Source organism: Pongo abelii, chromosome 11 (genome assembly GCF_028885655.2).
Source record: "Pongo abelii isolate AG06213 chromosome 11, NHGRI_mPonAbe1-v2.0_pri, whole genome shotgun sequence".
NCBI classification, from domain to species: Eukaryota; Metazoa; Chordata; class Mammalia; order Primates; family Hominidae; genus Pongo; species Pongo abelii.
In genome coordinates this window covers 109329579-109343504 of record NC_071996.2, presented here as the reverse complement: position 1 = coordinate 109343504, position 13926 = coordinate 109329579, and the positions used below count along the sequence as shown (strand labels likewise).

Below are 13926 nucleotides of genomic sequence, written 5' to 3'. Positions count from 1 at the left end.
TCAAAATGAAGAATCCTGGGTCCTATACCGTGGAGATTCTGGTTCAGTAGATTTGGGGTAGTTCCTAGGGGTCTGAAACTTTAAAGTGCTCACAGATTTTTCTGATTTGTGGTCAGATATTTGAATCATTGGCCTGTCTGTCCCACTGTTTTTGTTATGTTTTTATTCTTTTTTGAATTGTTTTAACTTTTGGGAAGTGTTTATCTTGTCCAAATTGCATTGCAAATTCTTTGAAGTGTTGGTCTCTCTTCTGTAGTGCTGAGCATAATAGATACACAGTAAATGTTGAATATTGAATAAATGAAAATATTGAAGTAAAGTCCTTCAATTTGTAGATGTGTAGTAAAAACTATACTGACGAGAATGTGCTTCTTAGGAGAGGTACTAAGTAGAAGTTTATAGAGTAGCCTGTTATAGGCTATGCTGAAGGAAAGAATAATAATATCACTTAAGAGAAACCAAGCAATGAATAGTAGAAGATTAGTAAGAGAATATATAGTCCATGGTGTCACATGTGTGGTATTTACTTATGATAGCAGAGAAAGAAGCTAAAATAGCAGGTCAGTTTTCAAGTCCAGTGTGCATTATTCCTAACGGTAAAAAGTAAGATCACATTTGTTCCATAAAAAAGTGGCTTTTTAAACCTTGCTGGTGGTAGACATTGCTAAAAAGGCACTCTTTCTTGTTGAGCTTAGATGTTCCTTCAGCACAGCATCACTTCCACATAGCATTTCAGCCAGGACACCAATTAATCACATTATTAGCATGTGATGGAAAATCCTTTATGTAATCCCTGACTTATTAAATGCTGTTTAGGATACTTCCATAGTTAAAAAAATACATGGTAGAAGGCCGGGCTCAGTGGCTTATGCCTGTAATCCCAGCACTTTGGGAGGCTGAGACAGGTGGATCACAAGGTCAGGAGATCGAGACCATCCTAGCTAACATGGTGAAACCCTGTCTTTATTAAAAAATACAAAAAAATTAGCCGGGCGTGGTGGTGGACACCTGTAGTCCCAGCTACTCAGGAGGCTGAGGCAGGAGAATGGCGTGAACCCAGGAGGAGGAGCTTGCAGTGAGCCGAGATCACGTCACTGCACTCCAGCCTGGGCGACAGAGTGAGACTATCTCCAAAAAAAAAAAAAAAAATACGTGGTAGAATTAATGCGATCCCTACAACCAAATTTCTTTAGGTGGTTAGCAAGAAAAAGGTGGTTAAAAACCAGAATGTTTAAAAGGGCAGCTCTGAGATAATAAACTGTTAGAATTCACTGCCCTATTTCTGGTATGACCTATCTTTTATGAAATTATGCTGTGTGTTTCCTCATAACTGTCTTGTCATTTACTCAGCCTTTTTAGTAAGTAAAGTTAAAGAAATGAATTTTTCTGGAGTCTCTAGTCACTTAAAATTTAGAAGACACTGGTATATTGTCTACTGATGCCAGGCTAAGAAGGCTGTTTCTGAAAACACTGGATTAACTCTGTCCTTATTGTTGAAATACTGTACTTATTTCAGCTCTATTGGAATTCTCTTACTCTAATTGTGTGAAGTATGTGCTCATATGCCACAAAAGTTTTAAACCTGTGCATTCAGCCACACTTCCTAATTCTCGTTTACCCTGTCTAAAACGAGCCTAATGTGTAATCAGTTTTTCATTTCTCTCCCTGCACTTTCCAGGTCAGATGATGATGATGCGGAGAGTAGGAGCTCCAGGGTGACCCAACTTTGCACTTACTTTCAGCAGAAATATAAGCACCTCTGCCGCCTGGAGCGGGCAGAATCTCGTCAAAAGAAATGCCGGCATACGTTTAGGAAAGCTTTGCTGCAGGCGGCCAGTAAAGAACCAGAATGCACTGGTCAGTTAATACAAGAACTGCGGAGAGCTGCATGCAGTCGAACCAGGTTAGAGCCACAGCACACCTATTCTTAAGGGACTCAGTTTGCTTGCTTTATTTTGTGAGAGGATAGTTGAGGCACAGTGGGAGATGACCACTAAGTCCCAAACATTTAAGCATTATGTTTTGGTTTTCTTGCTTTGTTAAAGTGCTACAGGTGGCAAAATAATACTGCCATGAGCTAACAGTAAAATAAAGCATTACTAAAATTTTGCTGAAGTTTGATTAGAATTTATTCATTGAAGATTTGAGAATGTTACCTGGCTTTAAAAAAAATAGAATGCTTAGAAATTTCATGTTATTTAAAAGTAACATTTATAGATTTTTAACTACAAAAGTAGTATTTTATGTTTATTTACTTGTGTTATTTTAGTTTCTTTTCAGTGTTGGTTTTCGTTTTTTTGTTTTTAGAAACAGGGTCTTGCTCTGTCGCCCAGGCTGGAGTGCAGTGGTGCGATCATAGATCACTGCAGCCTCAAACTCCTGGGCTCAAATGACCCTCCTACCTCAGCCTCCTGAGTAGCTGGGACTATAGGCATGTGAAACCATACCCAGCTAGTTAAAAAAACTTTTTTTTGTAGAGGTGAGAGTCTTGCTATATTGCTTAGGCTGGTCTCAAACTCCTGGCTTGAAGCGATCCTCCCACCTTTACCTCCCGAAGTGTTGGGATTAGAGGTGTTAGCCACTGTAGCTGGCCTTTTCAGTGTGTTTTCTATTAATATTTACATTACCTCACAGATTATTTGTGCAAGTATTTTATTACATTGAATTTTTTTAAGAAAAAAATTCCTTCTGTTTATAATGCAGATACTTGTTTATTGTGGAAAATTTAAAAAATACACAAATGAGAAGGGAAAAATCTTCCTGTTGCCATTCATGAGAGAGAGAATGAGCACTGTTAACGTTTTGATTCTGTTTCCTTCTAGTCTTTCTCTGTGTGTGTGTGTGTGTGTGTGCGCGCGCGTGCACGCGTGCGTGTGTATAAATTTTCCAGTGAGCCATGTGTTTATATTAAAAAGCAAAATTGAAATCATGTTATCTATATTATTTTCATTTATTTCCATAAATGCTTTTTTCCATTTATCACTGAATTATGACCACTTTCTCATGACATTAATTCTTAATTATTAATTAATGACATTCTCATGACAATAATTTGAGTTTTCTAGTTTTCCCTCAAGAGTATACCATAGCCATTTCCCTATGTTCTTCAAGATTCTTTTGAAAACAGGATTTATAATGTTTACATAATATTCCATTCATGAAAATCTGTATATCAGAAATGTAGAGTTATCTGATATTTTAGAAATTTGGCATATTACCATTTTGGTGGTAATGGTGAAAACCTTAGTACAGTAATATCTTAGTTTATATCTATAAAATGTTTAAAAAATGCAAAGTTATATTTTCTAAACTGATTATGGAATTGTTATATATAAAAATATAAAATATCTGTTATATATATAAAACATATATAGTATCTGTTGTGTATATATAAATACATATTTATATAACAGAGTTTTGTTTTTTATATATATTTTAATTATGGCTATTTTTCTTTTTTTTAATTTTTTTTTGAGACGAAGCCTTGCCCTGTCAGCCAGGCTGGAGTGCAATGGCACGATCTTGGCTCATGGCAACCTCCGCTTCCCTGGTTCAAGCGATTCTTCTGCCTCAGCTTCCCAAGTAGCTGGGATTACAGGCACCCGCCATCATGCCAAGCCAATTTTTGTATTTTTAGTAGAGATGGGGTTTCACCAGGTTGGCCAGGCTGGTCTTGAACTCCTGACCTCAGGTGATCTGCCCACCTTGGCCTCCCAAAGTGCTGGGATCACAGGCATGAGCCACTGCCCCTGCCCGGTTATTACTTTTAACTGAAATACACATTTAAAGCACTAAATTGAATTTTAAAATTTCAAAACATGGCTGGGTGCAGTGGCTCACACCTGTAATCCCAGCACTTTGGTAGGCTGAGGTGGGTAGATCACTTGAGGTCAGGAATTCGAGATTAGCCTGGACAACGTGATGAGACCCCATCTCTACTAAAAAATAGAAAAATTAGCCAGGTGTGGTGGCGTGCGCCTGTAGTCCCAGCTACTAGGGACGCTGAGGTGGGAGGATGGCTTTAGCCTGGGAGTAGGAGGTTGCAGTGAGCAGAGATCACGCCATTGTGCTCCAGCCTGGGCGACAGAGCGGGACTGCCTTCCAAAAAAAAAAAATTTCAAAACATTTCTTGCTTTAAGGAAATAAAGTTCAAATTCTGATTCTTTTTGTTGTTGTTCAGACAAGGTCTCAGTCTGTTGCCCAGGCTGGAATTCAGTGGCGTAATCACGGATCACTACAGCCTCAGCCTCCTGATAGAAGGCCAGCTTCTTTATTGAGTTTATTATTTATTATTTCACACATTTTTAAAATGTCTTTTCCTTTAAGGCTAGTCAAGTGAAGCAGTGGGAGCGGAGAAGGAACAAAGAAATCTGTAACTGGTTGTGATAAATTACTTGTAAACACCACTGCATATGGACCAGCCTATTTCACACTTTTTAGTTATTATATTTTCTTTTTTTTTGAGATGGAGTTTCACTCTTCTTGTCTAGGCTGGAGTGCAATGGTGCGATCTCGGCTCACTACGACCTCTGCCTCCTGGGTTCAAGCAATTCTCCTGCCTCAGCCTCCTGAGTAGCTGGGACTACAGGCGCCCGCCACCATGCCCAGCTAATTTTTTGTATTTTTAGTAGAAATGGAGTTTCGCCATGTTGGCCAGCCTGGTCTGGAATTCCTGACCTCAGGTGATCCACCCACCTCAGCCTCCCAAAGTGCTGGGATTACAGGCGTGAGCTACCATGCATGGCCAGTTATTATATTTTCATATGACAACTTTTAGTATATATATAGAGAAAAAATTTAGGAATTTATGTACCAGAATATCTCTAGATGGTGGCATTATTGATAAAATGAAAATATTCTTAGTTTGTACAGTCTCATTTTTATGTAATGATCATAAGTCACTTGAAGGAAAAAAAAAAGGTTTTAAAACAAAGTGTTGGCCGGGTGCGATGGCTCATGCCTGTAATCCCAGCACTTTGGGAGGCCGAGGTGGGCAGATCACGAGGTCAGCAGTTCAAGACAAGCCTGGCCAACATAGTGAAACCTTGTCTCTACTACAAACACAAAAATTAGCTGGGTGTGGTGGTGGGCACCTGTAGTCCCAGCTACTCGGGAGGCTGAGGCAGGAGAATTGCTTGAACCCAGGAGGCAGAGGTTGCAGTGAGCCGAGATTATGCCACTGCATTCCAGCCTAGGCGACAGAGCGAGACTCCATCTCAAACAAAAAAAAGGTAAATAAATCAAAGTGTTAAAATATAACCTTTATTTTGTAGCTGTTGGTCATATTACTTATATACCTGTTTTTTGATATTTTATTTTAGTGTGGTGTATTTTGCTTTTCATTTGTTGTAATAAAGTGACCTAATTTTCAGTTGCATATATCACATGGATGCACTGTGCCCTTAAGAGTTTTCTAGAAGTAGAACAGGTTAGAGTTGTTTGAAGTATCTAATATACCATATGTAATGGCTGCAGCCTACTCTTCCCTTACACCCAAATCATCTTGCCTGACTCCTAGACCTCTCAGTCCTCTAGATCTAGTATCTGTTCTAGAACATCCTTCAGGTCTCAGCTTACTCAGAGACTTATGTTCTTAGAGATACCTTCCCTGATTCCCTGGACTATGTTAGGTTCCCTCTACTGTGTATGCCTACTGTGCTCTGTACTCTGTTTAATTGTAGAATTTTATACCTATATTAAGTCTGTCTCTCATGCTAAACAGTAATTTCCATGAGAACAGGAAAAAGTTTGTTCCTAAATCTGCAGTATTGATGAACGAGTGAATAGAATTGAATAAATGCAGGTCTGTTCTCTATTTGTTGAAGGAATTTACTCAGTTTGACACAGGTTATAAAATAATGATAACTAACATTTATATGATATAATGCTTTCAAATGTTTACTTTTAGTAGAATTGTCCAGCATGAACCAATTTGTATGTAAATGTATATGCTGAGTCCAGTATATTATTCTGATCTTGTCAAAGATGTAAGAGACTATACAATGAGTTTGGGAAAATTTGGTATTTGTGTGGAAAACTGTATATATCTACAATTCTTAACTGGTTGTTTTCAGAACATCTTCCTAACTGACATCAGTGATATTTAAAAAACATTAATGATAACTGCCACAACAAACAAACAGCAAAATGGACCCTGTTATAGTTTTCAGATTGATTTGATGATATTCGGTTGTGTCACCCATGATTAGTGAAAAGTTTATGGCCCAGTGCTTCGCTGATAATCATGTAACAATGTATCATAATCATTCTTTGGTGACTGGCAACTTTTTTTTTTTTTTTTTAGATGAGTCTCACTCTGTTGCCCAGGCTGGAGTGTGGTGGCACAGTCTTGGCTCACCACAACCTCCACCTCCTGGGTTCAAGCAATTCTTCTCCCTCAGCCTCCCAAGTAGCTGGGACTATAGGCACGTGCCACTATGTCCGGCTAATTTTTTGTATTTTTAGTGGAGATGGGATTTCACTATGTTGGCTAGGCTGGTCATGAACTCCTGACCTCGTGATCCGCCTCCCCCAGCCTCCCAAAGTGGTAGGATTACAGGCATGAGCCACTGCGCCCGGCCAGCAGCTTTTTATATTACATTATATTCGAGGTTCACGAAAGTCACCTTTTAGTTGCATGCCGCCCTCTATTTGATATTTTTGGTATTAAAGCCCTAGTTTCAAAAAAAGATACATAAAAGGTTGGCATTACATATTTTAGAAATTAAAAGTTTAATGGCTACCTTCTAATGTGGACCCTTTATTAATTTTTTAGTTTTTTGAGATGGAGTTTCACTCTTGTTGCCCAGGCTGGAGTGCAATGGCGCTGTCTCAGCTCCCTGCAAGCTCCGCCTCCCGGGTTCAAGTTGTTCTCCTGCCTCAACCTCCCAAGTAGCTGGGATTACAGGCACCTTTCACCACTTCTGGCTAATTGTTTTGTATTTTTTGTAGAGACAGGGTTTCACCATGTTGGCCAAGCTGGTCTCGAGCTCCTGACCTCAGGTACTCTGCCCGCCTTGGCCTCCCAAAGTGCTGGGATTACAAACATGAGCCACTGCGCCCGGCCTGGATCCTTTAAAATACAGTTCGTTGGCCAGGCATGGTGGCTGGGTGTGGTGGCATGCGCCTGTAGTCCCAGCTACTTGGGAGGCTGCTGTGGGAGAATTGCTTGAACCCGGGAGGCAGAAGTTGTAGTGAGCTGAGATTGCACCATTGCACTCCAGCCTGGGTGACAGAGGGAGACTCCTTCTCAATAAAATAAAATATAGTTTGTATACATGCTAAATAATGTTAGTTTTTCCTATCAAATAACTTTGTCATATTTATTGATGAGTAAGTAGAATAAGCCATTGAAATAGCTTCAAATATGTGGACCCAAATTAAGTATCTTGCAGCCCACAATCATACAGTGACTAATGTTTGTATGGAAACATCATTATTTATGGGGGATGCAATAGGGCATGTCAAAGGGAATCCTGTAGTAGATTTTTTAAATATGAAAAACATGAAAAAGTTTTGGTAATTCCCTTTGTTTGTTGGGCTTATTTGGATAATAAAATATATCTAACATTACATCAAGCGTTTTCACATTAATTTTGTTTTTGTTTTTTTTTTTTTTTTTGAGATAGAGTTCTGCTCTATTGCCCAGGCTGGAGTGCAATGGTGTGATCTCAGCTCACTGCAACCTCCGCCTCCCGGGTTCAAGTGATTCTCCTACCTCAGCCTCCCGAGTAGCTGGGATTACAGGTGCCGGCCACCACACCCAGCTAATTTTTTTTGTATTTTTAGTAGAGACGGGGTTTCACTATGTTGGCCAGGCTGGTCTCGAACTCCTGACCTTGTGATCTGCCCGCCTCAGCCTCCCAAAGTGCTGGGATTACTGGGTGAGCCACCGTGTCTGGCCATTTTTACCTTAATTTGTCCATGGGGTTATTGAAACATAAGGCAATTTTAAAAAATGAAACCAATAGTTATTTTGTAAGTTTAGAATAAAGAAAATGAGAGAATGTATTGTACACTAGTCTTTGAAGATAGCTGAGCAGTTTATTAGAGTGTTTAATGAAAATTATCCATTCAGGCAGGGTGTGGTGGCTCATGCCTGTAATCCCAGCACTTTGGGAGGCTGAGGCAGGTGGATCACCTGAGGTCAGGAGTTCAAGACCAGCCCAGCCAACGGCTGGGGTTTAGTAGTGAAACCCCGTCTCTACTAAAAATATAAAAAATTAAGCAGGCATGGTGGCAGGTGCCTGTAATCCCAGCTACTCGGGAGGCTGAGGCAGGAGAATCACCTGAACCCGGGAGGTGAGGGTTGCAGTGAGTAAAGATCGCACCATTGCACTCCAGCCTGGGCAACAGAGCAAAACTCCATGTCAAAATAAAAAAAGAGAAGTATCCCTTTAATATGGAGACCTTTCTATTTAAATCTAGAACAAGAGAATTTGAGCTTAGCTGCCAGAATAGTAAAGGTTTATTTATTTGAAATTATATATTCCTTTTATAGGGCTAAATTTAATGTAAACAACTTTTTAAAGAAACGAAGGATAAACTATTAGGAATAAACTGTTTAGTTCTATGATGATCCACTTCCCTACTCTGATAATCCTGAAAAATCTTACAGAAATCTTACTTAAGGCAGGTTTTAAGGCAACACCATGGACATATAAACAGTGTTTACAGTTTATATGAAATTAATAACTACGGTAGAAGTGTTTATATTTTGTGTAAATTCATATGTAATTTAGATTCTGTGTGACCTTACCTAATTAGTGTCAGTAGTTCCATTGAAACCCTGAGAAAGATACTAGAAACAAACAACTCAAAAGATTTTTTGTTTGTGATATCTGACTTGAACTCAGTACGTTAAGTAGATTTTTTTCCTCATACTCAGACTTGTAAAGGCCTAATGGTTTGTGATGCTTTATAGAGTCACGTAGATAGGACAGGTTTTGTACTTGTAAGAATTGTCTTTTTTCTTTTTCTTTTTTTTTTTTCAATAGAGATGGGGATCTCCCTATGTTGCCCAGACTGGTCTCAAACTCCTGGGCTCAAGTGATCCTTTTTGATTTTGGGAGCCCTCCTCTGCCTCCCAAAGTGCTGATTACAGTTGTGAACCACTGCACCTGGCCCACTTCTAAGAATTTAAATGTTATTTATTTGTGTTTTTATATGTTTGTGTAAAGAAACTGGAAGGATCTGCAAACTAATAAAATGAATACATATTATAGAGGGAGTGGGGGCTGGCAAATTAGGGGGCAAGGGCAAGAAGTCGATTCTTCACTGCCTAGCATTCTTTCTTTTTTTTATGGATCCATGTGAATGCATTGCTTATTCATAAGATTTTAAATAAGTTAAAATATTTAAACATTAAGTGTACAAAGTGGAGATAAAATTTAAATAATGAAACATGGATTGCACATATAATAGAAAGTTTAAAAAATAGATCTAAAGTGAGTTCACTTTGGAGGATAAAAGCCACTCAGCCATTTCTGCATATCAGTATCCTCTTCCCCATGTATGAGATGAAGATTTTTTTGCAGATTTATGGGTTTAGTAGCATAAGGCAATCAATTCCTAATGGTGGCGATAATCATAGTCATGACTAACAACCACTGACTGTTTACTGTGTAATACTATATACTGTATATAAGTGGTTTAGATGTGCTTAATCCTTTTATGCTCCCAACAACCCTGCCAGCTCAAGGTACCTCATTGTCTCTACTTTACAGGTGAGAAAATTGAGGCTTAAATGAGGCTGAGCAACATGCCCATAGTCACACAGCTAGTAAGAGGGAGAGCTGAGATTCAAAACCAGGTCCATCTGATTCTTCTCTCATGTTCTTCATCATTTTTCTCTACTGCCTCTTTGTGAAGAAAAGGGAAATAAAACATCACTTAAAAAAAAAAAACCAGACATACTGCAAACATATTGTGATGTAATTATCTGCTTTGAATGTCAGAAGATTAGGGAAATAACACAATTGGTAATTGTAATACAGTCTTTCTTTAAATCACATTTGCATTTTATTTAGTGACTGTAGATGTTATAGATATTATAATGAGAGTGTTACAGAGTTGTGACATCATGTTGAAAAACTACCCTGGATTCTTAAAGCATTTAAAAAAAATTAATTTTGTGTTTTTCTTTCCTTAGCATAAGCCGGACCAAGCTGAGGGAGGTGGAACCAGCAGCATGCAGTGGAACCATGAAGGGTGAACAGTGCGCTAACAAAGCCCTTCCATTCACCAGACATTGTTTCCAACGTATCCTTTCAACTAAATGGAATGTGTATTGAAAAAGTACTACCTAATTTGGGGCTGTATATTTCATTTTTAAATCAAGTGAATGACTTTTGAAACCATAACTGTTTAATGTTTAAAATAATTTTATCTAACATAATTTTCATGATGTCCTCTGAATAATTTTTCTTGTTTTATTCAAAAATCACAAAAAATAAGCAAAATTGATAGCAAATAGCAGGTTCCTCCAGTGTCTGTCACTTAATTATATTTTGTTAATAGAATTCTGGTCCCTCAGGTGGTTCCTGGTAGCTTGTAAGAAGGAGTTATAACACTCATTAATGGAAAAAATAAAATCACATTATTTAAAATCTGTTTTTAGTCTTCTAAGACTGTTACACAGTTTTACACTTTTATAGAACTTTTTCCTGTTAGATTAGTGTACTCTTTTTAATGAATACAGTGCTGATTTGAAATGAATGAAAGCTAACAAACATCACTGCCTAGGAAAGAAGATCTCTTTTAAAGTATACTTGAAGAAAACCTATGTTAAGGAGCTTTAGGTTGGTGATGAAATCTTATTGCTGTGACTTTTATTGAGTATTTAAAATCAGGTAGCATGTAAAAATAGCAGCAATTACTTATCTTTACCATCTATTTAATTGTTGCCCTCCTTTCTGTTCTTGGAACAGCTTGTTCAGCAGCACTTTCTATGTAATAAAGGCTTTATAGTTTTACCTAAAAACCATAAAGGAAAAACACAAAGGTACTTAATAGATATAAGGTAAGTGTTAAGGAAATGTAGTAGCTAAAAGTATGAGTGCTTAAAAATATTGATGATGTAAAGCTCATGTTTGTTTGTTTAGAGGCAGGATCTCACTCTGTCACCCAGGCTGAAGTGCAGTGGCACAATCACAGCTCACTGCAGCCTCGACCTCTCTGGGCTCAGGTGATCTTTGTATCACAGCCTCCTGAGTACCTGGGACTACAGGCATGCACCAACATGCCTGACTAATTTTTGTACTTTTTTGTTGCCCAGGCTGATCTTGAACTCCTGAGGCTCAATAAATTCACCCACCTTGGCCTCCCACAGTGCTGGGAGTATAGGTGTGAGCCACTGTGCCTGGCCAATAGTGAAGTTTTGATTTAAAAGTAATTTTTCATAAGTTGTGAGTTTGAGTTTGTTGCTGGAAATGTGAAGCAAAATATTCAAATTTGGAAAGATGAGTTTTTAATAATTATATCTTTAAATTTTTATTCTTGGTAAGTATCATAGGCAGAAAATTTTCCTTTTAAGAGCTGTTTAAAAAAAGAAAACCTTTGGCCAGGCACAGTGGCTTACGTCTATAATCTCAACGCTTTGGGAGGCTGAGGCAGGTGGATCACTTGAGGTCAGGAGTTCGAGACCAGCCTGGCCAATATGGTGAAACCCTGTCTCTACTAAAAATACAATAAATTATCTGGATGTGGTGACAGATGCCTGTAATCCCAGCTACTCGGGAGGCTGAGACAGGAGAATCACTTGTTTGAACCCGGGAGGTGGAGGTGGCAGTGAGCCGAGATCGTGCCATTGCACTCCAGCCTGGGCAACAGAGCAAGACTTCATCTCAAAACAAAAAACAAAACAAAATACATTAAGTGGAACTTTAAGTGGAGTTCACATGTTAAGAAGGAAATGGCCCTGCTTTTCCAAATAACACAATTTGGTTCAGAATGGTCATTAAGGAGACTGGTGTCAGGGTCCCATTAGCAAAATAGAGTCCTTCAGAGTTGTCATCTGATAAATTCTGTTATTTTCCCATATCAGTAGTTGAGCTAGTACTGATATGGGTAATGTTTATATTATGGATAATAAAGTTTGTACTTATGAAATGTAAGGGAACAAGCAAATTTTATATAGAAATTGAAAAATTAGAGTTTCAGTGTATTTTATTCCTAACTTAAAAAAACCCAGATATCCTCTTGAACCACTCTCAGCAGCTCTTCTCAAGTTGCACAGCCAAGTTTGCAGATGGACAGCAGTGCTCTGTGCCAGTTTTTGACATTATACATCAGACACCTCTGTGTGAAGAACATGCCAAAAAAATGGTAAGTTCTGCAACAGAGGCTTTCAAACTTTTCATAGCTATCCACCGTAGGAAGTATTTTATAACTTAGCACAAACTATGTATGTATATAAATCACTGAAACAAGTTTTGAGACAGGATTTTTATTCCCTTAAGATACATTTTATTACCTTAAGATATGTATCTTATACATAGCAGAATTTCTAAATACTGTCTTTGTTCCTATGTCTCTAAATTTTTGCTTTCTTATATACAATTCTACAAATGTCATGAATAGTTGATAAAACTTCAATTGAAGGCCCAGACTTTCTAGAAATCTATTGAACGTAATTATTGCTTTAGTTAATGCTAGTTATCATAAATCCTAATTAATTCAGAATAATTTGGAGAAGAGACAGATTTGAATTCGAGAAATAGCTAAATTATATAATCATTTAAAATAAGTTCCTTTTTATTGTTTTCATCCATCAAGCAGTTACTGCAAGATGCTTTCCTAGGTATCTTATGTACTAGAAAGTGAGATACTTCCTGCCCTCTATAAACATGTTATAGTTTTCAGGGATTCTCAGGGTGAGGGAATGGGTATTAGACCAGGACTTCATAGTTGGAACCTGTGATCCTGGCTTTGCCACCAGCTTGGTATATAACTAGGGGCTAAGGATTCAGCCTTTTTGGACCTCAGTCTCAATGTGTGTGATTCACTGGTGTATTAGTCCATTTTCACGCTTCTGAGAAAGACATACCTGAGACTGGGCAGTTTACAAAAGAAAGAGGTTTAATTGGACTCACAGTTCTATGTGGCTGGGGAGGCCTCAAAATCATGGTGGAAGGCAAGGAGGAGTAAGTCATATCTTACATGGATGGCGGCAGGCAAAAAGAGTTTGTGTAGGGAAACTCCCATTTGTAAAACCATCAGATCACATGAGACCCATTCACTATTACAAGAACAGCAGGAAAGACAACAGGAAAGACCTGCCCCATAATTCAGTCATCTCCCACCAGGTCCCTCCCATAACACATGGGAATGATGAGAGCTACAAGATGAGATTTGGGTGGGGACACAGAGCCAAACCATGTTATTCCGCCCTGGCACCTCCCAAATAGCATATCTTCACACTGTAATACCAATCATGCCTTCCCAACAGTCCTCCAGAGTCTCAACTCATTTCAGCATTAACTCACAAGTCCACAATCCAAAGTCTCATCTGAGACAAGGCAAGTCTCTTCTGCCTATGAGCCTGTAAAATCAAAAGCAAGGTAGTTACTTCCTAGATACAATGGGGGTACAGCCATTGGGTAAATACAGCTGTTCCAAATGGGAGAAATTGGCCAAAACAAAGGGGCTACAGGCTCCATGCAAGTCCAAAATCCAGTGGACAATCAAATCGAAAAGCTCCAAAATGATCTCCTTTGACTTCATGTCTCACAACCAGGTCAAGCTGATGCAAAACATAGGTTCCCATAATCTTGGGCAGCTCTGACCCTGTGACTTTGCAGGGTATAGCCCCTCTCCTGGCTGTTTTCACAGGCTGGCATTGAGTATCTGCAGCCTTTCCAGGTGCATGGTGCAAGCTGTCAGTAGATCTACCATTCTGGGGTCTGGAGGATGGTGGCCCTCTTCTCA

At 38.7% G+C, this 13926-nt stretch overlaps 1 protein-coding gene across 10 annotated transcripts in view; it reads left to right on the top strand.

Moving 5' to 3' along the window:
• INO80D (INO80 complex subunit D) overlaps positions 1–13926 on the top strand; it is a 92662-nt gene that overhangs the window by 56315 nt on the left and 22421 nt on the right. For all 10 annotated transcript variants that reach the window (XM_063712991.1, XM_063712995.1, XM_063712992.1 and 7 more), the window contains exons 6-8: positions 1679–1903; positions 10151–10260; positions 12191–12324. In XM_063712991.1, the coding sequence (XP_063569061.1) occupies positions 1679–1903; positions 10151–10260; positions 12191–12324 (469 nt within the window). The remainder of the gene's footprint in view (positions 1–1678; positions 1904–10150; positions 10261–12190; positions 12325–13926) is intronic.